A 27,552-nucleotide genomic window follows, 5' to 3' on the forward strand; every position below is an offset into this window, starting at 1 on the left:
CCCCCCCCCCCCCCATTCCCACACAGACTCTGTCCCCCCCCCCCCCATTCCCACACGGACTCTGTCCCCCCCCCCCCCATTCCCACACGGACTCTGTCCCCCCCCCCCCCATTCCCACACGGACTCTGTCCCCCCCCCATTCCCACACGGACTCTGTCCCCCCCCCATTCCCACACGGACTCTGTCCACCCCCCCCCCATTCCCACACGGACTCTGTCCCCCCCCCCCCATTCCCACACGGACTCTGTCCCCCCCCCCCCCATTCCCACACGGACTCTGTCTCCCCCCCCCATTCCCACACGGACTCTGTCCCCCCCCCCCATTCCCACACGGACTCTGTCCCCCCCCCCCCCATTCCCACACGGACTCTGTCCCCCCCCCCCCCATTCCCACACGGACTCTGTCCCCCCCCCCCCATTCCCACACGGACTCTGTCCCCCCCCCCCATTCCCACACGGACTCTGTCCCCCCCCCCCCCCCCCATTCCCACACGGACTCTGTCCCCCCCCCCCCATTCCCACACGGACTCTGCCCCCCCCCCATTCCCACACGGACTCTGCCCCCCCCCCCATTCCCACACGGACTCTGTCCCCCCCCCCCCATTCCCACACGGACTCTGTCCCCCCCCCCCCATTCCCACACGGACTCTGTCCCCCCCCCCCCCCCATTCCCACACGGACTCTGTCCCCCCCCCCATTCCCACACGGACTCTGTCCCCCCCCCCCCCCCATTCCCACACGGACTCTGTCCCCCCCCCCCCATTCCCACACGGACTCTGTCCCCCCCCCCCCATTCCCACACGGACTCTGTCCCCCCCCCCCCCCCCCATTCCCACACGGACTCTGTCCCCCCCCCCCCCATTCCCACACGGACTCTGTCCCCCCCCCCCCATTCCCACACGGACTCTGTCCCCCCCCCCCATTCCCACACGGACTCTGTCCCCCCCCCCATTCCCACACGGACTCTGTCCCCCCCCCCATTCCCACACGGACTCTGTCCCCCCCCCCCATTCCCACACGGACTCTGTCCCCCCCCCATTCCCACACGGACTCTGTCCCCCCCCCCCCATTCCCACACGGACTCTGTCCCCCCCCCCCATTCCCACACGGACTCTGTCCCCCCCCCCCCATTCCCACACGGACTCTGTCCCCCCCTCCCATTCCCACACGGACTCTGTCCCCCCCCCCCATTCCCACACGGACTCTGTCCCCCCCCCCCCATTCCCACACGGACTCTGTCCCCCCCCCCCCCCATTCCCACACGGACTCTGTCCCCCCCCATTCCCACACGGACTCTGTCCCCCCCCCCCATTCCCACACGGACTCTGTCCCCCCCCATTCCCACACGGACTCTGTCCCCCCCCCCCCCCATTCCCACACGGACTCTGTCCCCCCCCCCCCCATTCCCACACGGACTCTGTCCCCCCCCATTCCCACACGGACTCTGTCCCCCCCCCCCCCCCATTCCCACACGGACTCTGTCCCCCCCCCCCCCATTCCCACACGGACTCTGTCCCCCCCCCCCACACGGACTCGGGCCCGGCGCCTGCGCACTGTGCGTGTGTTGAGCGCGAGGGGCGGATTGAGCGGGAAATGAGAGTCGGAGAATCTGAAGGAGGGAAAATGGCGGAGTCACCGAGTGAATTCCCCGGGACCCGGGGTTTCTGCATCAGCCGATTAATCGCAGTCTGAGAGCTGCTGGATGTCCAGGTCAGACATTGAAATCCTCGCCGCCCGGCTCCCAGTGACTCAACACCTGATCGCAGCCTTTGGGAAGGAAGGTTTGGGGAGCAGTGAGCACTCGGTCTGGGCCCTCTCTCTCTCTCAATCAAATAGACCCAAATACAATTTAACTCAAAGAGGAACAAGAGCAGCCTGCGATCTCACTGAGTAACGGCTCCATTGGAGAGACACTGAGGAACTGACTCTTCACCGCCTCAGGACGGCCCAAAGCGCTTTACACACAATGAGGTGGGTTTGAAGTGTAGTCACTGTTGGAATGGAGGGAATGAGGCAGCTCATTGATGCACAGCAAGATCCCACACACAGCAATGATCCCACGGACACTATTGGGAGAAGAGCAGGGGAGTTCTCCCCGGTGTCCTGGACAATATTTATCCCTCAACCAACATCATAAAACAGATTATCCGGTCATTATCACATCGCTGTTTATGGGACATCTTCAACCACTGGTTGGAGACAGGATTCCCCCCAAGGTCAAATATCCAGCTGACATTCACCATCACATGAACACTGGCCCCTTGGGGGTGAGGTACTGGGGGGGGGGGGGGTGACCAGAGCTGTGGAACCTCAGACCAACAAGGAGCAGCTGGGAGGGAGAGGGAAGGGGATTAAAACAAATAGAAACAGCAAAAAGAAAATGTTTTACCGCAGAGTGAATGATGATAACTGGAGTGAGATTAATCCCCGGGATATCGAAGGACTGGGGCTGGAATCACACCGTCTGAATTCATCACAATCCCGCAACTCCCAGCTCTGCTAATTTAACAGGATTTACAGCGTTAAAATCTGTAAACAGGGTGAGGATAAATGAGCAGAGCTCGAGGTCATTAGATCCTGGACGGCCCGATCTATCAAAATAAAAACTGGGAGAATTGAGAAACGCAGCGGGAAACATGAGCTGAGGCCGAGACTCGGGGGCAGAGCGGAATCTGAAATCTGACGGCATTTTTTGTCCTTCACCAGGGAAACAAACACAATCATTTAACTCTGAGCGAGAATCAGATCTGAAATCCCCCCCAGCTCTGGGCCCAGTCATTAACGAAAGAAAGAACTTGCATTTATATAGCGCCTTTCACAACCTCAGGATGTCCCAAAGCCATTTACAACCAATGAAGCACTTTTGGAGTGTGCTCACTGTTTTAATGTAGGAAACGCAGCAGCCAATTTGCGCACAGCAAGATCCCACAAACAGGAATGTGATAAATGATCAGATAATCTGTTTTATCGTGATGTTAGTTGAGGGATAAATATTGCTCCCAGGACACCGGAGAGAACTCAATTGCTCCTCTTCCAATGGTGGCGGTTGGATCGTGGAGGGTGAGGGTCCCGGGGAGGCAGCAGCCCAGATTATTTCTGTGGGTCCCTCCTGCTCCTCCATGACATACCTAATTGGCCACTTCCCTTTTCCGGGCCTCTTCGATTCCATCGCCCGTGGAGCTGGTCGGAGTGAGCACAGCACAGGCTCCGGCCTAAAATGGTGATCGGGGGCCTATTTACCCCAATTTCAATATTAACGGGCTGATTGCCTGAAACAGGCGGTGATTTGGACACCCGGCGGGAGGCCCCTTTCAAAATGGCACCGGCTCCATCGCCAGGGTTACCGGGGCGGGAGAGGCGCTGACCCCCATTCTCAGACCGGGAGGGGAGTGAGAATCGACCCCCGGGTCTAACTTCACAATCCCCTCTTTTGAATTTGGACTTGGGTGTGGGAACCAGGCCCCACGTTCCCCTCCCCGCATCCCCTCCCCCTCCCCCCACTCTTGCTGGCAAAAACACACTGTTACTCTTCCCTCTCTCTCTGTCCCATGGTTTGAACAAGTTGATATTACAGCATCTGATGTTTACAACAGCTTCTCACAGACTTTCAAGGCCTTGCATCTGTCTTACCTTTAACCTTCGAGACAATCTGCTGAATGAGACTTTTCCAATGTGGCCAACCTTCCCAGCATGCCGCCTTGAACAGTCAGTATAACCGTTCCTTTGTTGAATTAATACTTTTAACTAAACTCAGCTCCTTTAGCAGGTAATTAATAACTGGTATTGAAAGTCCAAAATCCTTTAGTCGCCCCTCAAGTGAGTGTGAGATCGAACAACTCACTTTAACCCATTCATTGAATCTGAATTGCACTCACCACAGATCAGGTTAAACATTGTTACAAGAAGTTTAATCACCGTGACATTTACACAAAAGTTCTTTCAAATACGACAAATGAGAAAGAAAAGTGTTAAATCATAACAAGCTGTATAATAACAAAAAGCAGAGACATGATTTTCACCCAAGGATGCTGTCCCACATTATAGATGACCTCCCTCCATTCACGAAGGAATTGGTTCTCAGTAAATTAATGGGACTCAAGGCGGATAAATCCCCTGGACCTGATGGCTTACATCCTCGGGTCTTGAGGGAAGTGGCAGTGGGGATTGTGGATGCTTTGGTAATAATTTTTCAAAATTCCCTGGACTCGACAAAGGTCCCAGCAGATTGGAAAACTGCTAATGTAACACCCTTATTTAAAAAGGGTAGTAGGCAGAAGGCTGGAAATTATAGACCAGTTAGCCTAACATCTGTGGTGGGTAAAATTTTGGAGTCGATTGTTAAGGAGACAGTAGCTGAACATTTGGATAAACATAATTTAATCGGACAAAGTCAGCATGGCTTTACGAAGGGGAAGTCATGTCTGACAAATTTGCTTGAGTTCTTTGAGGACATAATGTACAGGGTGGATAAAGGGGAACCAGTGGACGGAGTGTATTTAGACTTCTAGAAGGCATTCGACAAGGTGCCACATAAAAGATTATTGCTCAAGATAAAGAATCACTGGATTGGGGGTAATATTCTGGCATGGGTGGAGGATTGGTTATCTAACAGGAAGCAGAGAGTTGGGATAAATGGTTAATTCTCGGACTGGCAACCAGTAGCCAGTGGTGTTCCGCAGGGGTCGGTGCTGGGTCCCCAACTCTTTACAATCTATATTAATGATTTGGAGGAGGGGACTGAGTGTAACATATCAAAGTTTGCAGATGATACAAAGATGGGAGGGAAAGTAGAGAGTGAGGAGGACGTAAAAAACCTACAAGGGGATATAGACAGGCTGGGTGAGTGGGTGGAGATTTGGCAGATGCAATACAATATTGGAAAATGTGAGGTTATGCACTTTGGCAGGAAAAATCAGAGAGCAAGTTATTATCTTAATGGCGAGAAACTGGAAAGTACTGCAGTACAAAGGGATCTGGGGGTCCTCGTGCAAGAAAATCAAAAAGTTAGTATGCAGGTGCAGCAGGTGATCAAGAAGGCCAATGGAATGTTGGCTTTTATTGCTAGGGGATAGAATATAAAAACAGGGAGGTATTGCTGCAGTGAAATAAGGTATTGGTGAGACCGCACCTGGAATACTGCATACAGTTTTGGTGTCCATACTTAAGAAAAGACATACTTGCTCTCGAGGCAGTACAAAGAAGGTTCACTCGGTTAATCCCGGGGATGAGGGGGTGGACATATGAGGAGAGGTTGAGTAGATTGGGACTCTACTCATTGGAGTTCAGAAAAATGAGAGGCGATCTTATTGAAACATATAAGATTGTGAAGGGGCTTGATCGGGTGGATGCGGTAAGGATGTTCCCAAGGATGGGTGAAACTAGAACTAGCGGGCATAATCTTAGAATAAGGGGCTGCTCTTTCAAAACTGAGATGAGAAACTTCTTCACTCAGAGGGTAGTAGGTCTGTGGAATTTGCTGCCCCAGGAAGCTACATCATTAAATAAATTTAAAACAAAAATAGACAGTTTCCTAGAAGTAAAGGGAATTAGGGGTTACGGGGAGCGGGCAGGAGATTGGACATGAATTTAGATTTGAGGTTGGGATCAGATCAGCCATGATTTTATTGAATGGCGGAGCAGGCTCGAGGGGCCGATTGGCCGACTCCTGCTCCTATTTCTTATGTTCTTATGGTTCCCCAGGGTAGAGGTCCCCTTTTCAATGTCAGCATTACGTTGTTTCGAATGCACTGTCAGTCTATCAATATTAGGGGTTTTAAACTACAGAAGTAATCGAAGAAAGTGGTTTCCCTCATTACTTCTCAGTCTTAATCTTCAACACCCTCCCCCCCCCCTCCTTTGTGGGATCCTGGGGCCTTATCTAAGGTCCTCATCCTGTGAGCATCACAGACCGATCTCCAGCCGTTTGCTCTTCTAATCTAAGTTTCATTTGGTTAATATCACACACCATGATACAGAAAAAGAAAATCATAATACATTGTACAGAAAACTACAGAAACTCGGCTCCCCCCAAATACTACCATATTATCAAGTAATCTTGGACTTAAAAGATCCTCCAGCTCTCCTTTTTACCATTATCCATCTTGTGGATAATTCTGGCTCAGTATTATTTCTCCCCGGCCCTCAGTTGTCCCAATTTCATCGTTAACTCAAAAGGAACCCAACCCTGAATTTTGGAAATCCAAATTCTATGTCCGTCTTTACTTTAATTTCAATCCCTCTGATCGGGACCAGTGTGTTTAACACTGTCCTGATTGTTTCATTAACTAGTAGGTTTCTCTATGGAGCATGTGTCAGTGCCTTGATTACCAAGTGTAAATCAGTAGTGATCCAGTATCTGTCCTCACTCTCCTGAGCACATTAACCATTTCATGTAGTGGTGTTGTCAACGTGACTGAGCATGTCTGAGACCCGTCCTTCAGGGCATCTCCATCATGCGTTCCACAGACTGGTTGCCTCACGTGCAAAATATCACATTTACACACACAACGGTTTCCCAAAATCACACCGAACGTGACATCAAATACAAGCCATTCCTGTGCTTTCAGGCCATCTGATCAACAGACCGGGGGGTGTCTGGAGGTCTTTGCTTATCTCCCCCTGCATGGTCCCGATGTCTCGGGTAGAGCCCAGGTTATAAAATATTCTTCTCACTGTTCAGTATAAGCAAGGACACAACCATCTCCAAGAGAAAGCTATCAATTAACGATTGTTAACTCCCCTTTCCTGACTTTCACTGGATTGTGTATTGATTCCTGATTGATGCCCTTTGGGGGTTGTTCCCAGGTGATCTTTGTTTCTCACCGGTCACTCACACATCGTTTTCCTGACCCTTTGGTTTTGGTGATCACAAAATGTCCCATTATCACCCATGACCACCTGGGAGGCTGATTGTAGACCCAATTGGTGGGGCAATTTTCCTGTTGAAATCTCACACACTCAGTCACCTCCTCGTGTCTAATTAAGTTAAGCATCCCATAATATTCCCATTTCATGTTGGTTGTGAGCCCTGGAGGAACCTTACTGTCCAATAAACTAAAAATCACCACCCCATAAAACATAAATTAAAAGTTCCCAGTCTGGTCCAATGAATCAATACATTTACTTAGTTTCGGACAGATGTGTTACCCCCCGGGCAGTCCCAGAAGCTCTCAGCGATGCCCAGGAGACCCCGGGGGTGAAATTAGTCTCTGGTGTTCGTGCAACACGGGCGATAGTGAATGGACAGCCCATTTTACACCCGCACCATTTTCTTTCCCGCTGAAATCAGTGTAACTCGGGCTGTCGATTCACCATCACTGTTTGGAGCGACCGTCAAAGAACAATTTCAAACCCCAGCCTCAGATTTTCACAGCAGCACTTTAAAGGGACCGTGCCCTGTCACTACCATTCACTACTGAGATTAATACAGTCGTGCCCTGTCACTACAGTTCACTACTGAGATTAATACAGTCGTGCCCTGTCACTACCATTCACTACTGAGATTAATACAGTCGTGCCCTGTCACTACCATTCACAACCGAGATTAATACAGTCGTGCCCTGTCACTACCATTCACGACTGAGATTAATGCAGTCGTGCCCTGTCACTACCATTCCACTACTGTGATTAATGCAGTCGTGCCCTGTCACTACTATAATTCACTACTGTGATTAGTGCAGTCGTGCCTGCCGTTATTCTGATTCACTACTGTGATTAATACCACGACAATTCTGCAACTAAAGTGGTAAAATTCTACAACTGAAGGAGACAATTAATTGGAACGCTACAAATTACAAGCAAACTCACCAAAAGCAGCTATTTTTAACTTTCGTGACAGACCCGAACAAAGAAAATCACAAAGACCCCGGATCCTTAAAAGGGCAGTCCTGGAAGTGACATCATCAGAAGGGCAGTCCTGGAAGTGACATCATCAGAGGGGCACTCCTGGAAATGACATCATTAGAGGGGCAGACCTGGAAGTGACAGCAGTCCTGAAGAGGAAGTGACATCACTGAGTCTGAACTATCAGGATTAATTTAACAGTTTTAGGGATGTTTTTTTCCAACAATAAAATGCCGGAAACACGGGTTCAGTGAATGTGGTTTGAAATGTGTGTAAATGTGTCAGTGAGTCAGTGACCCGGTGAAATGACACAGTCCCGGCCTCGTAGTCCAACTGAACTCGGATCCGGCTCTTAGACGGGATCAGTGGGAGGCGAGTGAAGTGGGAATTGTGACCGGTTCGGAGAGAAACACCAAACAAACCATAACATAAACACCAGGATTTACTGCTGTTCCCGAGACCAGACTCTCCCCCCTCTCTCTCTGCACTCCCACACACAATCCCTATTCTGCAGAGATTCCCATCAGTCTCCACATCCCAGGAATGGGATCCTGAGGAGAAACTCTGGGAGCAGAGGACTTGGGGATCGTCTTTAAACCTCTCTGGGTGAGGTGGGTAGGGCTGTTTCTGTTTAGTCTGTGTTACTGATCTCAGATCATCCGACAGAACCAAGTTCCAGTTTGCTGTCTTTGGATCCAGGCTCATCGCTGACCTTTGCCCTAGAGAGGAGAGACGAGATTGGTCAGACAGGGTTATTCTACTCCCATCAATGATTGACAGCTGCAGGGTGGGAGTGTCAGTATTTCCCAGACACTGTCAGCCCCATATTACCTCTTAGACTGTGTTCATCCCCTGTTAAATAAATGGCCTTTGATCAGAATCCCTGTTAAATAGCAGTGTGTGGGTCCCAGTGCTGTACACTCAGTGCAAACACTGCAGTGGAGACACACAGTAGCAGTCAGTTTAATCACACAAGCCCCTGGCACTGTGCACACGTTCTCCCAGACACAATGGAGGGGATTCATCGGCACACAACACATCCCACAGCCTCACAGTTACAGCCCCACAATCTCAGCACTGGCTGTACTGGGAACACACAGCTCACAGGAGTGTGTCCTGGGCTCTCTCCCTCCTGTGACTGTCCCATCCTGAATACAGGAGTGTGCCCAGGGGTCTCTCCCTCCTGTTACTGTTCCATCCTGAATACAGGAGTGTGCCCTGGACTCTCTCCCTCCTGTTACTGTTCCATCCTGAATACAGGAGTGTGCCCAGGGCTCTCCCTCTCCTGTTACTGTCCCATCCTGAATACAGGAGTGTGTCCTGGGCTCTCTCCCTCCTGTTACTAGTGTAGATGAAAACATAAAATTACAAAGCGATATTGATAGATTAGGTGAATGGGCAAAACTGTTGCAAATGGAATTCAATGCAGACAAATGTGAGGTCATCCACTTTGGATCAAAAAAGGATAGAACAGGGTACTTTCTAAATGGTAAAACGTTAAAAACAGTGGATGTCCAAAGGGACTTCGGGGTTCAGGTACATCGATCATTGAAGTGTCCTGAACAGGTGCAGAAAATAATTAAGAAGGCTAATGGAATGCTGGCCTTTATATCTAGAGGACGAGAGTACAAGGGGGCAGAAGTTATGCTGCAGCTATACAAAACCCTGGTTAGACCGCACCTGGAGTACTGTGAGCAGTTCTGGGCACCGCACCTTCGGAAGGACATATTGGCCTTGGAGGGAGTGCAGCGTGGGTTTACTAGAATGATACCCGGACTGCAAGGTTTAAGTTACGAGGAGAGATTACACAAATTGGGGTTGTATTCTCTGGAGTTTCGAAGGTTAAGAGGTGATCTGATCGAAGTTTATAAGATATTAAGGGGAACAGATAGGGTGGATAGAGAGAAACTATTTCCACTGGTTGGGGATTCCAGGAGTCGGGGGCACAGTCTAAAAATTAGAGCCAGACTTTTCAGGAGCGAGATTAGAAAACATCTCTACACACAAAGGGTGGTTGAAGTTTGGAACTCTCTTCCGCAAACGGCAATTGATACTAGCTCAATTGCTAAATTTAAATCTGAGATAGATAGCTTTTTGGCAACCAAAGGTATTAAGGGATATGGGCCAAAGGCAGGTATATGGAGTTAGATCACAGACCACACATGATCTTATCAAATGGCGGAGCAGACACGAGGGGCTGAATGGCCTACTCGTGTTCCTATGTTCCTATGTACCGTTCCATCCTGCTCACAGCTCTGATTAAAGTCTCCATTAGTTTCCACACAGCAGTGAGAATTCAGTGGTGAATTGAGATGAATCTGATGTTCCTTCTGTGCATTAAACTGTTGCTCCCTGTTCACTCTGAATTCACCAACACTCCCTCTGGCCCCGGGTCTCAGACTCGGACCAGTTCCGAGCTGCGAGGAGGGAACAAGTGCAGGAACTCGACCCTCGAATCCCTCGCACTAAACCCTGACTGAAGAAACATCACCGAGAAAAAAAAGGTTAAATAGAAACATAAAGGGTTAAACAGAAATTATGAACAGTGTGATCCCCTGTGATATAAACACACCTTGGAATATTCCCACTCTCCCCCTGATCCCTGTCGACTGCTCGATGACAATCCCTGGGACAGGGGCTGCCCCTGTTGAACTGATTCAACCCCCTCCCCGGAGCACAGATACTGACAGCCCTGTGAGGGACAGTGTCCCTTTAAGAGACACTCGGATTGACAGTGTGTAACCCCGCCCCTACCTGACCCATGGCGGGTGAAGCTTTGGCCCATTCCAGTGAGGAATGTTTAAAGCAGGTGTCACTGGCGACTGAGGATTAATCTCAGGCTCCTGATCCACACACACAGGGACCTGAGATTAAAGTTCGGGGATATTCCCAGCTGTCTGAACACAACTAACCCGACCTGCTAACTGGCCATAACTTTCCAAACATCCGTAGATACGGGGGGTGGTGCCAGAGGACTGGAGAATCACAAATGTTACACCCTTGTTCAAAAGAGGGTGTAAGGATAAACCCAGCAACTATAGGCCAGTCAGTTTAACCTCAGTGGTGGGGAAACTTTTAGAACCGATAATCCGGGACAGAATTAACAGTCACTTGGTCAAGTGTGAATTGAATAGGGAAAGCCAGCACGGAATTGTCAAAGGCAAATCGTGTTTAACTAACCTGATAGAGCTTTTTGATGAGGTAACAGAGAGGGTAGATGAGGGTAATGCAGTTGATGTGATGTATATGGACTTCCAAAAGGCGTTTGATAAAGTGCCGCACGGTAGGCTTATCATCAAGATTGCGGCCCATGGAATAAAGGGGGCAGTGGAAACATGGATACAGAATTGGCTAAGTGACAGGAAACAGAGAGTAGTGGTGAACGGTTGTTTTTCGGACTGGAGGGAGGTGTGCAGTGGTGTTCCCCAGGGGTTGGTGCTGGGACCACTGCTTTTCTTGATAAATCTTCTTCTTTGGCAGTCCCTCAGGGTCGAGGATGACTTGCTTCCACTCCGGGAGGGTGGGTTCTGCGGTGGCTGAATAGTCCAATCCTGGAGCCGCAGACTCTGCCACAGGTGGGGCAGGTAGTGTTTGATAAGGTGGGTGGGTGAGACGCTCTGGATTCTGTGCGCTCTTTTTGCTGCTTACGCTTGGCCTCCGCGTGCTCCACTCGGTAACGCTCGAGGTAATTGGCGCCTTCGTGGATGCTTCTTCTCCAGTTTGGGCGTTTTGGGGCAAGCGATTCCCACGTGTCAGTGGGGATGTTGCATTTTTTTAGGGAGGCTTTGAGAGTGTCCGTCTCGCGTTTCCTCTGCCCTCCCAGTGATCGCCTGCCATCAAGGAGCTCGGAGTTGAGCACTTGTTTAGGGAATCTTGTGTCGGGCATGCAGACAATGTGGCCCGCCCATCGCAGCTGGTTGAGCGTGACCAGTGCCTCGATACTGGGGATATTAGCCTGGGAGAGAACGCTCACGTTGGTGCGTCTATCCCGCCAGTGGATTTGCAGGATTTTGCGGAGGCAACGTTGGTGATATCTCTCCAGTGATTTGAGGTGTCTGCTGTACATTGTCCATGTTTCTGATGTGTACAGGAGGGCGGAGACCACGGCTGCTCTGTAGACCATGAGCTTGGTGCTGGATTTGAGGTCTCGGTCTTCGAACACTTTGTTCCTCAGGCGTCACTGGCGCATTGGAGTCGATGTTGAATTTCATCGTCGATGTCTGCTCGCACCGAGAGGAGGCTCCCGAGGTATGGGAAATGATCCACGCTGTCCAGAGGCTCACCGAGGATCTTGATGGTCGGGGGGCAGTGTTGTGTGGCAGGAGTGGGCTGGGAGAGGACCTTTGTTTTCCGGATGTTTAGCCTGAGGCCCATTCTCTCATACACCTCGGTGAATGCGTCGACGATGGTTTGTAGCTCGGCCTCTGAGTGTGCGCACACGCTGGCATCGTCTGCGTACTGCAGCTCGATGACAGAGGTTGGGATGGTCTTGGTTCTGGCCTGGAGGCGTCGAAGGTTGAACAGTTTCCCACTTGTCCTGTAGGTTAGCTCCACTCCGGCGGGGAGCTTCATGGTGATGGGGTGGAGTGTTGCAGCGAGGAAGATGGAGAAGAGCGTTGGTGCGATGACACAGCCCTGCTTGACCCCAGTTTGCACTCGTATTGGGTCTGTGGTGGATCCGTTGGTGAGGATCACGGCTCGCATGTCATCGTGGAGCAGGTGGAGAATGGTGACGAATTTCAGCGGGCAGCCGAATTTGAGGAGGATGCTCCACAATTCCTCACGGTTGACAGAGTCGAAGGCCTTTGCGAGATCGAAGAAGGCCATGTACAGAAGTTGATGCTGCTCCCTGCACTTTTCCTGGATTTGTCCCGTGCTAAAGATCATGTCCATTGTGCCTCTTGACAGGCGGAAGCCGCATTGAGACTCAGGGAGGAGCTCTTCGGCCACTGGAAGGAGGCGGTTGAGGAGGATTCTCGCGATGACCTTTCCCGTGGTGGACATTAGGGAAATCCCTCTGTAATTTCCACAGTTGGACCTATCTCCTTTCTTGAAGATGATCACAATTACGGCGTCTCTGAGATCTCCCGGCATGCTCTCTTCCTTCCAGACAAGGGTGATAAGGTCGTGTATTCGTGTCAAGAGTGCCTCTCCGCCGTGTTTTCGTACTTCAGCGGGGATTCCATCTGCACCGGGGACATTGTTGTTTTTCAGCTGTCGAATGGCTTTTTTGACCTCACGGCGGGCTGGGGTTGTGCTGAGATGGCGGCGGGCTGGGGTTGTGCTGAGATGGCGGCGGGCTGGGGTTGTGCTGAGATGGCGGCGGGCTGGGGTTGTGCTGAGATGGCGGCGGGCTGGGGTTGTGCTGAGATGGCGGCGGGCTGGGGTTGTGCTGAGATGGCGGCGGGCTGGGGTTGTGCTGAGATGGCGGCGGGCTGGGGTTGTGCTGAGATGGCGGCGGGCTGGGGTTGAGCTGAGATGGCGGCGGGCTGGGGTTGAGCTGAGATGGCGGCGGGCTGGGGTTGTGCTGAGATGGCGGCGGGCTGGGGTTGTGCTGAGATGGCGGCGGGCTGGGGTTGTGCTGAGATGGCGGCGGGCTGGGGTTGTGCTGAGATGGCGGCGGGCTGGGGTTGTGCTGAGATGGCGGCGGGCTGGGGTTGTGCTGAGATGGCGGCGGGCTGGGGTTGTGCTGAGATGGCGGCGGGCTGGGGTTGTGCTGAGATGGCGGCGGGCTGGGGTTGTGCTGAGATGGCGGCGGGCTGGGGTTGTGCTGAGATGGCGGCGGGCTGGGGTTGAGCTGAGATGGCGGCGGGCTGGGGTTGTGCTGAGATGGCGGCGGGCTGGGGTTGTGCTGAGATGGCGGCGGGCTGGGGTTGTGCTGAGATGGCGGCGGGCTGGGGTTGTGCTGAGATGGCGGCGGGCTGGGGTTGTGCTGAGATGGCGGCGGGCTGGGGTTGAGCTGAGATGGCGGCGGGCTGGGGTTGTGCTGAGATGGTGGCGGGCTGGGGTTGTGCTGAGATGGTGGCGGGCTGGGGTTGAGCTGAGATGGTGGCGGGTCGCGTGTTGCGGGACGGTGTCGAGGGTACTTGCGTCGAGGACTGGGTCTTGTTTGAGGAGGTCCTCGAAGTGCTCTCTCCAGCGGGCGTTGACTGCCTCTCTGTCTTTGATGAGCGCCTCTCCATGTTTGGCTCTCAGTGGGGTAGGTCCCTGGGTACTCGGACCGTAGGTGGCTTTAATTGCGCTGAAGAAGCCGCGCACGTCGTGGTTGTCGGCGAGTTGCTGAGTCTCCTGCGCTCTTTCCACCCACCATCTGTTCTTTAGGTCACGGGTTCTTTGTTGCACCTCGGCCTTCAGTTGCCTGGAGGCTTGTTTCCTCTCACTCGAGTTTTGGTGGAGCTGCTAATTCAGGAACGCCTTGCATTTACGGTCTAAGAGATCCTGGATCTCCTGATCGTTCTCGTCGAACCAGTCTTGGTGTTTCCTGGTCGAGAGACCGAGCGTCTCCTCGCAGGTGCTGACTATGGTGGCTTTTAGGGCGGACCAGACGCTGTGGGCACTCTGCGACTCTGGATCATTGGTCGTCACCAGATTGGTTGTCAGGCGACGGCTGAGTCGGTCTTTCTTCTCAGGGTCTTTGAGTCCAGCGACATTAAGTCTCCTGCGGCAGCTGGTTGAGCGTGACCAGTGCCTCGATACTGGGGATATTAGCCTGGGAGAGAACGCTCACGTTGGTGCGTCTATCCCGCCAGTGGATTTGCAGGTTTGGGGCTCGGTTGATGGAGATGGTAGAGTGGATTAGTCGGTGGTCAGTCCAGCAGTCGTCGGCTCCAGGCATGGCGCGGGTGATGCGGATATCTTTGCGGTCCCTCGCTCGGACCATGATGTGGTCTATTAGGTGCCAGTGCTCAGAGCTACTTTCCTTGATATATATTCATGACTTGGGTGTCGAGGGGACAATTTCAAAATTTGCAGATGACACAAAACTTGGAAGGGTAGTAAACAGTGAGGAGGATAGTGATAGACTTCAAGAGGTATAGACAGGCCGGTGGCCTGGGCGGACACGTGGCATGAAACTTAACGCAGAAAAATGCAAAGTGATACATTTTAGTAGGAAGAATGAGGAGAGGCAATATCAACTAGTGGGCACAACTCTAAAAGGGGTGCAGGAACAGGGATGAGGGACTTTAGTTACGTGGATAGGCCAGAGAAGCTGGGGTTGTTCTCCTTGGAACAGAGATGGTTGCGAGGAGATTTGATAGAGGTATTCAAAATCATGAAGGGTCCAGACAGAGTAAATAGAGAGAAACTGTTCCCATTGGCGGAAGGGTCAAGAATGAGAGGACATAGATTTAAGGTGATTGGCAAAAGAACCAAAGGTGATATGAGGAAAAACTTTTTTACACAGCGAGTGGTTAGGATCTGGAATGCACGGCCCGAGGAGGTGGTGGAGGCAGATTCAATCATGGTCTTCAAAAGGGAACTGGATAACTACTTGAAAGGAAAAAATCTGCAGTGATACAGGGAAAGGGCGGGGGAACGGGACTAGCTGGATTGCTTTTGCATCGAGCCGGCGTGAACTCGATGGGCCGAATGGCCTCCTTCCGTGCTGTAACCTTTCGATGATTCTACACTGGCAGTCCCCTATAGAATCATAGAAACTTACAGCACAGAAGGAGGCCATTCAGCCCATCGTGCCTGTGCTGGCTCTTTGAAAGAGCTATCCAATTAGACCCACTTCCCCGCTCTTTCCACATAGCCCTGCAAATTTTTCCATTTCAAGTATTTATCTGATTCCCTTTTGAAAGTTATTGTTGAATCTGCTTCCACCGCCCTTTCAGGCAGCGCATTCCAGATCAGAACAACTCGCTGTGAAAGAAATTCTCCAAATCTCCCCTCTGGTTCTTTTGCTGTTTACCTTAAATCTGTGTCCTCTGGTTACAGACCCTCCTGCCATTGGAAACAGTTTCTCCCTCTCCATTCTATGAAAATCACTCAAAATTTTGAACTCCTCTATTAAATCTGCCCTTAACCTTCTCTGTACTCAGGATCAATGAGCAGATAATGGAGAGCAAGTTGGCAACAAAACAGAAAACAGAGAGTTGGGATTAAGGGTAGTTACTCAGACTGGCAAAAGGTGGGAAGTGGTGTTCCCCAGGGATCGGTGCTGGGACCACTGTTGTTCACAATTTACATTCATGATTTGTATTCGGGAATTGGAAGTACAATTTCAAAATTTGCAGACGACACCAAATTGGGGGGTGCAGTTAATACAAAGGAAAAATGTGACAAAATACAAGGGGACATTAATAAACTTACAGAGTCGGCTGTAATTGGCAAATGAATTGTAATACAGATCAGTGTGAGGTGGTGCATTTTGGTAGGAAGAATAAAGAGGCCACAAACTGCTTGTTCAATAAGAGTCCAAATGGGGTAGAGGAGCAAAGGGATCTGGGGGTACAGACACACAAATCACTAAAAGCAGCGACACAGGTTAATAAGGCCATAAAAAGGCAAATCAAGCACTGGGTTCATTTCTAGATGGGTAGAATTGAAAAGCAAAGAAGTTATGTTAAACTTATATAGAATCTTGTTTAGACCACACTTGGAGTATTGTGAACAGTTCTGGTCTCCATATTATAAATAGTATATAGAGGCATTGGAGAGGGTGCAAAAAAAGATTCACAAGGATGATATCAGAACTAAGAGGATAAACTTATCAGGAAAGGCTGAACAGGCTGGGACTCTTTACTGTAGAAAAGAGAAGGCTGAGGGGTGACCTGATCGAGGTTTAAGATAATGAAAGGGTTTGATAGGGTAGACGTAGAGAAAATGTTTCCACTTGTGGGGGAGTCCAAAACTAGAGGTCATAAGTACAAAATAGTCGCTAATAAATCCAATAGGGAATTCAGGAGAAACCTCTTTACCCAGAGAGTGGTGAGAATGTGGAACTCACTATCACAAGGAGCAGTTCAGGCAAATGGCACAGATGTATTTAAGAAGAAGCTCGATAAACACATGATGGAGAAAGGAATAGAAGGGTATCCTGATAGGGTGAGATGAAGTAGGGAGAGGGGAGGCCCGTGTGGAGCATAAACTCCGGCATGGACCAGTTGGGCCGAATGGCCTGTTTCTGTGCTGTAGACTTGATGTAACTCGATGTAAAGAGAACAATCCCAGTTTCTCTAATCTCTCCCCATAACTGAGGTCCCTCATCCCTGTACCATTCTAGTACATCTCCTCTGCACCCTCTCCAAGGCCTCGACATCGATAGAATTACATGGAATGTACAGCACAGAATCAGGCCATTCGGCCCATCTGGTCCATGCTGGTGTTATGCTCCACACGAGCCTCTTCCCTCCGACTTGATTTAACCCTTTCAGTGTATCCTTCTATTCCTTTCCCCCTCATGTGTTTATCGAGCTTCCCCTTAAATGTATCTGTGTGTTCGCCTCAACTATTCCATGTGGGAGCGAGTTCCACATTCTCACCACTCTCTCAGTAAAGAAGATTCTCCTGAGTTCCCTATTGGATTTATTAGTGACTATCTTATATTTATGACCCTAGTTTTGGTCTCCCCACAAGTGTAAACATCTTCCTTACGTCTACCCTATCAAACCCTTTCATAATCTGAAAGACTTCTATCAGGTCACCCCTCAGCCTTCTCTTTTCGAGAGAAAAGAGCCCAAGCCTGTTCAGCCTTTCCTGATAGGTATAATCTCGCAGTTCTGGTATCACCCTTGTGAATCTTTTTTGCACATTATCCAGTGCCTCTGGATCCTTCTTATAATATGGAGACCAGAACTGTGCACCGTACTCCAAGTGTGGTCTATCCAAGGTATATGGAGACCAGAACAGTGCACAGTACAGAATCATAGAAAAGTTATGGCACAGAAGGAGGCCATTCGGCCCATCATGTCCGCACCGACCGAAAATGAGCCACCCAGCGTAATCCCACTTTCCAGCACTTGGCCCGTAGACTTGTAGTTACGACACTTCAGGTGCACATCCTGGTACTTTTTAAATGAGTTGAGGGTTTCTGCCTCTACCACCCTCTCAGGCAGTGAGTTCCAGACCCCCATCGCCATTGGATGAAATTGTTTTCCTCAGCTCCCGTCGAATCCTTCCGCCAATCAGTTTAATCTATGTCCCCTGGTTATTGACCTCTCTGCGAAGGGAAACAGGTCCTTCCTATCCACTCTATCAAGCCTTCTCATAATTTTGTACACCTCAGCCTCCTCTGTTCCAAAGAGAACAACCCCAGCCTGTCCAATCTTTCCCTTGAGCGAAAATTCTCCAGTCCTGGCAACATCCTTGTAAATCTCCTCTGTACTCTCTCCAGTGCAATTACATCCTTCCTGTGATGTGGTGACCAGAACTGTGCACAGTGCTCCAAGTGTGGTCTAACCAAGGTATATGGAGACCAGAACTGTGCACAGTGCTCCAAGTGTGGTCTAACCAAGGTATATGGAGACCAGAACTGTGCACAGTGCTCCAAGTGTGGTCTAACCAAGGTATATGGAGACCAGAACTGTGCACAGTGCTCCAAGTGTGGTCTAACCAAGGTTTGATACAAGTTTAACATAACTTCCCCGCTTCTCCATTCAGATGTCCTCAGTACACACCGCCTTCCTCCTCTTTCAGTCCAATCAGTATATTGATCGTAATCGCCTTGGAAATCTTATTTTAATGATTCAATAACAGTTTCTTCATGTCTCAGACAAGCCCAGCCAACGGCAATCATCTCTAACCTGAGGGCTTTAATCTAAGTGCCTCCTCACCTCTTGAAATTCTTAACCTTGACATCTCTCCTAAAGTGTGGTGCCCAGAATTGGAGAAAAGCTGCACGTTTTTCCTTATCATTCCCAATATGTCCGAGTGGTACTTTTCCGATCCATTCAGCCTCTTCTGGATAAGTTGAGATATTTTGGACAGGTTCAGGGTGAGCGCTGGAACATCTGGGTCTGTGACTCTCTGAGTCTCAGTCACTCTGTAATGAAAGAGGAGAGAATGTTTTTATCAGTGGGGACATTTCAGATCAGAAACCCAAAGGGGAACGAGTGATCAGTGCAACAACCTGCACCCCTTCTAATGCTCGTACTGACACCCCACAGCAACCCATCCTGAGAATGGCAGAATCCCGGGATTTGCAGTCTCCCTGCATTCACACTGATCTCCACACGAGCAGTGGGATCCTGGTTTGCTGTCACTTCAGCTCAGTGTGATTTTCAAAGCCGTCTGTGTTCAGTCCAGTTTCTCTGTACTGGAGCCCTTATCTTTCCATTATTAATAATTATTATTATTCCGAGGGTCTCCAGTCTGTGCTCCCCCCTCTCTGCAGGAACACACTCACTACGATCATGTGAAGTGAGGAGAGGCGAAGGAACAGCCTCCCAGGGACCTGGGATCGGTGGGATTCCCTCACAGAGTGTCCAGTCACACTGACATTACTGGGACATTTCAGCACACACTCATTTCTCTGTTAGTGGATAGAATGAGCCAATCACAAGACATTTTACTGTCACTCTGACACTGGGACCTGCCCCTCTCCTCATTTCTCCATGGGCTGGTTGATAGAACAAGCCAATCACACAGCACTTACTGACCCAATGGAATAAAGCTGTCACTGACACACATGGAGTCTTTAGGAAGCCTCGGTTAGATACAGGTCACTGCAGGTTTCTCTCGCTCTCAATTCCTGTCTAACAGGTTCCTGAGAAGCTCTACACACCGATGGAACAGCCCATCTCACTCCCATTTCCCACAGGCTGCCTGAGCCAAGAACCCCTCAAACCACAGTTAAACATCACTCAATATTCGCCCCATTTGAAAGCCCCTGATCTGGGGAGGTTTCCAAGCGGTGATTCTACTTTCACTCTTCTCCCAGATACAGGTGAAGGTTCCCTATCAGCAGCAGGTACTGTATGACTGAGAGGAACTTACCTGGAAAGGAGCTGCTTCGAGTTCTGTGAATAAAGAGAGGAGATCAAATCAGTCAATAGAATCACAGAAGGAGGCCATTCGGCCCATTGTGCCTGTGCTGGCTCTTTGAAAGAGCTATCCAATTAGTCCCACTCCCCCTGCTCTTTCCCCATAGCCCTGCAAATTTTCCCCTTCAAGTATTTATCCAATTCCCTTTTGAAAGTTATTTTTGAATCTGCTTCCACCGCCCTTTCAGGCAGCGCATTCCAGATCAGAACAATTCGCTTCCTAAAAATTTTCTCCTCATCTCCCCTCTGGTTCTTTTGCCAATTACCTTAAATCTGTGTCCTCTGGTTACCGACCCTCCTGCCAGTAGTAACAGTTTCTCCTTATTTACTCTATCAAAACCCTTCATGATTTTGAACACCTCTATTAAATCTCCCCTTAACCTTCTCTGCTCTAAGGAGAACAATCCCAGCTTCTCCAGTCTCTCCCCATAACTGAAGTCCCTCATACCTGGTACCATTCTGGTAAATCTCCTCTGCACCCTCTCTAAGGCCTTGACATCCTTTCTAAAGTGCAGTGCCGAGAATTGGACACAATACTCCAGTTGTGACCTCATCAGTGTTTTATAAAGGTTTAGAATAACTTCCTTGCTTTTGTTCTCTGCCTCTGTTTATAAATGATGTGGAGATGCCGGTGATGGACTGGGGTGGACAAATGTAAGGAATCTTACAACACCAGGTTATAGTCCAACAAATTTATTTTAAAATCACAAGCTTTCGGAGATTATCCCCTTTGTCAGGTGAATCTTGACTCACCTGACGAAGGGGATAATCTCCGAAAGCTTGTGATTTTAAAATAAATTTGTTGGACTATAACCTGGTGTTGTAAGATTCCTTACATCTGTTTATAAAGCCCAGGATCCCGGGTGCTTTTTTAACAGCCTTCTCACCTTGTCCTGCCACCTTCAAAGATTTGTGTACGTTCACCCCCAGGTCTCTCTGTTCCTGCACCCTCTTTAAAATTGTACCATTTAGTTTATTTTGCCTCTCCTCATTCTTCCTACCCAAATGCATCACCTCACACTTCTCTGTGTTAAATGTCATCTGCCATGTTTCTGCCCATTTCACCAGTCTGTCTCTGTCCTCCTGAAGTCTGTTACTATCCTTCACATCGTTTACTACATTTCCGAGTTTCGTGTCATCTGCAAACTTTGAAATTATGCCCTGGATACCCAAGTCCAGGTCATTAATATATATCAAAAAGAGCAATGGTCCTAATACTGACCCCTGGGGAACACCACTATAAACTTCCCTCCAGTCTGAAAAACAACCGTTCACCACTACTCTCTGCTTTCTGTCTCTGAGCATATTTCGTGTCCATGCTGCCACTGTCCCTTTAATCACATGGGCTTCAATTTTGCAAACAAGTTTTCATCGAAGAATTCAATCAAGTTAGTCCGACACGATTTGCCTTTAATAAATCTGTGTTGTCTGTTGTTTATTATCCCATTTTCTTCCAAGTGACAATTAATTTTGTCTTGGATTATTGTCTCTAGAAATTTCCCCACTATCGACGTTAGGCTGATTGGCCTGTAGTTGCCGGGTTTATCCCTCTCCCCTTTTTTTGAACAGAAGTGTAACATTTGCAATCCTCCAGTCCTCTGCCAGAGCCTCCACCATTTCCATCCTTACTTCCCTCAGCAACCTCGGATGCATCCCACCCGGACCGGGTGACTTTTCCACTTTGAGCGCTGCCAACCCTTTTAGTACTTCCTCTTTATCTATTTTAATCCTCTCCAGTTTCTCTCCCCCCTCCTCCTTTACTGTAAGATTGGCAGCATCCTCTTTAGTGAAGACCGATGCAAAGTATTCATTTAGCACCTCAGCCATTCCCTCTGCCTCCACAAGAAGGTTTCCTTTTTGTTCTTAGTCGGCCCCACCTTTCCTTTAACTGCCCTTTTACACTTTGTAAGTTTCTAAAAGACTTCATGTTACCCGCTAATCTTTTCTCATACATTATTTTCACCCCTCTTATTTCCTTTTCCAGTTCTCCTCTGCACTCTCTGTATTCTGTTTGATTCTCTACTGTGATTACTGTCTATTATGAACCTAACATTTATCATAAGCCTCCTTTTTATGTTTCATTTTAATCTCTATTTCTTCAATCATCCAGGGAGCTCTAGCTCTGGATGCCCTTCCTTTCCCCCTCACAGGAATGTCTCTAGTCTGTACCCGAACTATCTCCTCTTTGAAGGCCTCCCATTGCTCATTTACTGTTTTACCTGCTAATCTTTGTTTCCAACCCACCTGGGCCAGATCCCTTTTCAACTCACAGAAATTAGCCCTCCTCCGGTTGAGTATTTTCACATTTGATTGTTTCTTGTCCTCTTCCATTACTTTCTAAACCTAATGATATTGTGATCACTGTTTCCCAAATGCTCCCCCACTGAAACATGCTCCACTTGTCCCACTTCATTCCCCAGAACTAGATCCAGCACTGCTTCCTTCCTCGTTGGACTGGAAACATATTGAAGAAAGTTCTCCTGAACACATTTGAGGAATTCCTCCCCCTCTTTGCCCTTTACTCTGTTTTTTCCCCAGTCTATATTCGGATAATTCAACTCCCCCATTATCACTATTCGATTGTTTACACAACAAACAAATCAACACCCAATGAAACCAAACCGTGAATTTGGGATTGAGAGTAAAGAGTTCAGTGTATAACAGTAGGTGGGGCCAGTCACAGGAATGGGGAATAATCCAACATTTCACTGCACTCCATCCTGGGGCAGCACCAACACTCCTGGGGCAGGGCTGAGGGGGCAGCACCAACACTCCTGGGGCAGGGCTGAGGGGGCAGCACCAACACTCCTGGGGCAGGGCTGAGGGGGCAGCACCAACACTCCTGGGGCAGGGCTGAGGGGGCAGCACCAACACTCCTGGGGCAGGGCTGAGGGGGCAGCACCAACACTCCTGGGGCAGGGCTGAGGGGGCAGCACCAACACTCCTCGGGCAGGGCTGAGGGGGCAGCACCATTGCTGGGCCCCACCAACAATCTTCAAACAATTCAGTCCTCTCACCAGGCTCACAGAAACGCCCCATTCCCCAGACATGGCCCTGTGTATATTGAAGATGTACCTGAATAAAGGAGAGAGGGTCCCTCTGTAGCAGACTCTGGTATTCTCCATCTATTAATGTCATCTGTTCCATCCTCTTGTTTAATGCTTCAGAACAGCTTCTAATCTGTGAGAGAGCTCGGAGCCCCTCCTCATCGATCAGTTTCAGTGCGTATTCTTCATCTTCTTCCAGCTGTCTCCTCCAGTCAGAGTAGCTCTTCGATAGCTTTCCTTTCAGCTCATTGATCCGTGTCTGAAACCCAAACCAACTCTCATTACAAACGGCCCTTCCACACAGCTCTTACCCTGAGCACACGGCACTTTCCAGTGATGGGACAGTTTGTTTTGATCACTACTCGATCACCCGTTAAAGATAGACAAGCAGTGGGGCGTGTCTCCTGGGAGAGAAAACAGAGTTTAACAAGTGTTGCCTTGAGCCTTGAGTTTAAAAGAAAGAGCACTGTATTTAGACTGTGTATGGCACTGCCACCTGGTCCATCCACACCTGGAGTGATGGGTCCAGTTTTGGTGCCCACACCTGGTGAAGGAGATCAAGACTCTGGAGAGGACGGTGGCCAGAATGACACGTAGTCTGATGGATTTAATTCTGAGGATCGTCTCCAAGAGGGAGGGTGATTTAGAGAAAGGCCGAGAGGGACAGGATTGAGGTTTTTAAAATGATGGAGGGATTATTGACTCACTGGTTGGGTGAGGTATTGAGATGGATCGGGATGGTAGGACCAGAGGGTCTGTGTATAAAATCCATAGGCACAGAGTTAGGTTAGACACCAGAGTCCTCGATCTCTGGAACAGACTCCCTGAACATGTGGGGGGTTTGGAGTCACTCCCACCCTTTAAAAGGGAGCTGGGGAGGAATTTCCCAGAGTTTGTCCTGAATTGGCTGCAGATTCCAGAGTAAATTCAGTCCCACTTTTCCCTACCTTTATTTCAGCTTCTGATCTCTCCAAGTCTCGCTGTTTGCTGGAACAATTCTGCTGGACTCCCCGAAGCCTCTCGATTTCTCTCTCCAATTCTTCCTGTAAAGGCAATTGGAAAGTTTTCAAAAGGGATTCAAACTGGGATTTAAAGGGGAAATGATTCCGTTCCAGGAGTGACCCCACTGGGTGTGGATAGAAAGTGGTTTGTGGGATTCTCAGTGTCTGGGCCCTGAGCAGAAATATTCCCTTCTGTGGCTCTCAGTAAAGAGGCGCTCCCTGCCCTGTATAAACTGAGTGACCACACACACCGGCTTCTTTTCACACTGACACACCGTGTGCTGCATTTTCACACGGACTCAGCTCCTCCATTTCCAGGAATCAGCCGAGGGGAAAGGGAGACAGACTCAGTCACACCAGCATTTCTCAAACACCAATTCCCTCTTGTTGTGAGAAACAATTTCTCCCCCCAGCCCCTGAGTCACTCCCCGTGGGTGTCCCTCACTCCCCCCACCGGTGATGGTCCTCTCCCTGATGGTCAGATGGAGAATACCCCAGCGTTACACAGGGCTCCAACATGCTCTGCTCTACAGCCCTATGCCATGGAGTGCCAGTTCTCACAGGTGCCCACACTGTGAATTACTGAGCTCCACAATGCCCTCACCAGGAGGGGCTGAGTGTGGGTGAGGGGCAGTCACCCTGGGTCACTCTCACACCCCTCCCACTGCCCACCCTGTTCTCTCAGACAGACTGTAAGAGAAAGGGGAGGGAGCATCTGACTGACAAAAAATAACTAGCCGTAAACCCAGACCCGGGGCAGCAAGAAAACACTGGGCTAAATCAGCACTGTCTGCAATCAGTTCGAATTAATGTTCGTTGTTAACAGGAAAACCCTCCCTCAAAAGAATTCAGAAAGACTTGCATTTATATCGTGCTTTTCACAACCTCAGAACATCCCAAAGCGTTTTACAGCCAATGAAGTATTTTTGAAACGTTGTCACTATTGTAATGCAGGAAACGCGGCAGCCAATTTGTGCACAGCAAGATCCCACAAACAGCAATGTGATAATGACCAGATAATCTGTTTTTAGTGATGTTGGTTGAGGAATAAATATTGGCCAGGACACCAGAGATAACTCCATTGCTCTCCTTCAAGTATGTAAAAAGGAAGAGAGTAGCAAAAGTAAATGTTGTTGCCTGGAGACTGAGACAGGAGAAATTATAATGGGGAATCAGGAAATGGCAGATGCATTAAACAAATATTTTGTATCTGTATTCCCAGTATAAGAGACAAAAAAATTACCAGAAATAGTGGGGAACCAAGGGGCTAATGAGAGCGAGGAACTTAAAGTAATTATTATCAGTAGAGAAAAATTACTTGAGAAACTAACGGGACCAAAAGTTGATAAATCCCCTGGACCTGATGGCCTCCATCCGCGGGTTCTAAAAGAGGTGGCTGCAGAGACAGTGGATGCATTGGTTATCATCTTCCAAAATTCCCGAGATTCCAGAACGGTCCCAGCGGATTGGAAGGTAACAAATGTAACCCCGCTATTCAAGAAATGAGGGAGAGAGAAAACAGGGAAGAGGGAACTACAGGCCATTTAACCTGGCATCAGTCACGGGAAAATGCTGGAATCCTTTATTAAGGAAGTGGTAACAGGGCATTTAGAACATCATAATATGATTAGGCAGAGTCAACATGGTTTTATGAAAGGGAAATTGTGTTTGTCAAATTTATTAGAGTTTTTTGAGGATGTAACTAGCAGGGTAGATAAAGGGGAACCAGTGGATGTAGTAAATTTGGATTTTGAAAAGGCATTCGATAAGGTGCCACATAAAAGGTTGTTACACAAGATGGTGTTAGGGGTAACATATTAGCATGGACAGAGGATTGGTTAACGGACAGAAAACAGAGAGTGGGGATAAACGAGTCATTCTCAGGTTGGCAGGCTGTAACTAGTGGGGTACCGGAAGGATCAGTGCTTGGGCCTCAGCTATTTACAATCTATATTAATGACTTGGATGAAGGGACCGAGTGTATTGTATCCAAGTTTGCTGACGATACAACGCTGGGTGGGAAAGTAAGCAATGAGGAGGGCACAAAGGGTCTGCAAAGGGATATAGACAGGTTAAATTAGTGGGCAAGAAGGTGGCAGATGGAGTATAATGTGGGAAAATGTAAGGTTATTCACTGGTGGGAAGAATAGAAAAACAGAATATTTTTTAAATGGTGAGAAACTATTAAATGTTGGTGTTCAGAGACACTTAGGTGTCCTGGTACAAGAAACACAAAAAGTTAGCGTGCAGGTACAGCAAGCAATTAGGAAGGCAAATGGCATGTTGGCCTTTATTGCAAGAGGGTTGGAGTACAAGAGTAAGGAAGTCTTACTACAATTGCACAGGGCTTTGGAGACACCTCATCTGGAGTACTGCACACAGTTTAGAAAACGAGAGGTGATCTCATTGAAACATGTAAGATTCTGAGGGGGCTTGACAGGGTAGAGGCTGAGAGGCTGCTTCCCCTGGCTAGAGAATCTAGAACTAGAGGGCATAGTCTCAGGATAAGGGGTCGGCCATTTAAGACTGAGAAGAGGAGGAATTTCTTCACTCAGAGAGTTGTGAAACTTCGGAATTCTCTACCCCAGAGGGCTGTGGATGCTGAGTCATTGAGTATATTCAGGGCTGAGATAGATTAATTTTTGGACTGTAGGTGAATCAAGGGATCTGTGGATCGGGCGGGAAAGTGGAGTTGAGGTTGAAGATCAGCCATGATCTGATGAAATGGGGGAGCGGGCTCGAGGGGCCATATGGCCCACTCCTGCTCCTGATTCTTATGTTCTTATGTTCAAAATAGTGCCCTGGGATCTTTTACCTCCACCTGAGAGGGCAGGTGGGGCCTCGGTTTAGCATCTCATCCAAAAGATGGCACCTCCAACAGTGCAGCACTCCCTCATTACTGCACTGGAGTGTCAGCCTAGATTTTGTGCTCAAGTCTCTGGAGTGGGACTTAAACCCATGCCTTCCTGCCTCAGAGGCAAGAGTGCTGCTCACTGAGCCATGGCTGACTGTATTTAATATCAGGAATTGTGTCACTCACCTTAATTGCAGCTTGTGCCTGATCGAGGCTCAGCAGTGTGTGGGATTTATGTTTCCCTATTATTGTACAGGAAACACACACACTCTCTGCATCATCTTTACAGTAGTATTCAAGGACCTTCTTATGATCAAGGCACTGTCTCTCTGTAAGGTCAGCCGTAGGCTCGATTAGGGTGTGATCTTTGTAGGCCTCTTTCCGTAAATGTGGTTTTAAATGACTGGAGCAAAAGGAAGCTTCACATTTCAGACACGTCTTCACAGCCGGGGTTGGATTTTCTTCACAGTACTCACACATGACACGGCCTGAATCAGCAGGAGGCTGTGAGCGATTGTATTTCTCCACGATATTACACAGCGTGAAGTTTCTCTCCAGACTGGGCCAGGGGTTGAATTTCCGGAGACACTGAGGGCACTCAAACCCTTCTGGGCCTGCTGTCTGGGCCCAAACTCCCTCAATACATTTCAAACAGAAACTGTGCAGACAGGGTAATATCACCGGGTCCTGGTACACCTGGAGACACACAGCACAGGTTAATTCATCCTCGAAAGCTCCGGGCTCCATTCCTACAGCACCTGAAAAAGTTTTCACACAGCACAGAGAGAGAGAGAGAGAGAGCGAGGAACCAGAGCAGGAAGT

At 49.2% G+C, this 27,552-nt stretch overlaps 1 protein-coding gene and 1 long non-coding RNA gene across 2 annotated transcripts; one reads left to right on the plus strand and one right to left on the minus strand.

Annotated features, from left to right (window-relative positions):
- Positions 1 to 1,545: 1,545 nt before the first annotated feature.
- On the plus strand, positions 1,546 to 8,096 carry LOC137310063 (uncharacterized). Its single transcript, XR_010960045.1, has 2 exons — positions 1,546 to 1,970; positions 7,837 to 8,096. It is a non-coding gene; the product is annotated as an uncharacterized lncRNA (long non-coding RNA).
- Positions 3,886 to 27,552, minus strand: LOC137310062 (E3 ubiquitin/ISG15 ligase TRIM25-like). Its single transcript, XM_067978027.1, has 6 exons — positions 26,917 to 27,552; positions 23,823 to 23,918; positions 22,904 to 23,134; positions 19,782 to 19,804; positions 18,620 to 18,828; positions 3,886 to 8,560 (listed from the first exon to the last, which is right to left on the minus strand). The coding sequence occupies exons 1-6, from the start codon at positions 27,475 to 27,477 to the stop codon at positions 8,031 to 8,033; spliced, it is 1,650 nt and encodes a 549-aa protein (XP_067834128.1). The 5' UTR covers positions 27,478 to 27,552; the 3' UTR covers positions 3,886 to 8,030.

The sequence above is a fragment of the Heptranchias perlo genome, unplaced genomic scaffold (assembly GCF_035084215.1).
Source record: "Heptranchias perlo isolate sHepPer1 unplaced genomic scaffold, sHepPer1.hap1 HAP1_SCAFFOLD_209, whole genome shotgun sequence".
Classification (NCBI taxonomy): domain Eukaryota; kingdom Metazoa; phylum Chordata; class Chondrichthyes; order Hexanchiformes; family Hexanchidae; genus Heptranchias; species Heptranchias perlo.

What these genes read in the sequence shown, in the direction of transcription:
- LOC137310062 (XM_067978027.1), bottom strand. Translation starts at nt 27,477, where the DNA reads ATGGAGCCCGGAGCTTTCGAGGATGAATTAACCTGTGCTGTGTGTCTC. An exon ending in TCGAAGCAGCTCCTTTCCAG is followed by an intron (nt 18,829 to 19,781) that starts GTAAGTTCCTCT and finishes CTTTCATTACAG; the next exon opens with AGTGACTGAGACTCAGAGAG. An exon ending in AAGGTTAAGAATTTCAAGAG is followed by an intron (nt 8,561 to 18,619) that starts GTGAGGAGGCAC and finishes TCTCCTCTCTAG; the next exon opens with GGCAAAGGTCAGCGATGAGC.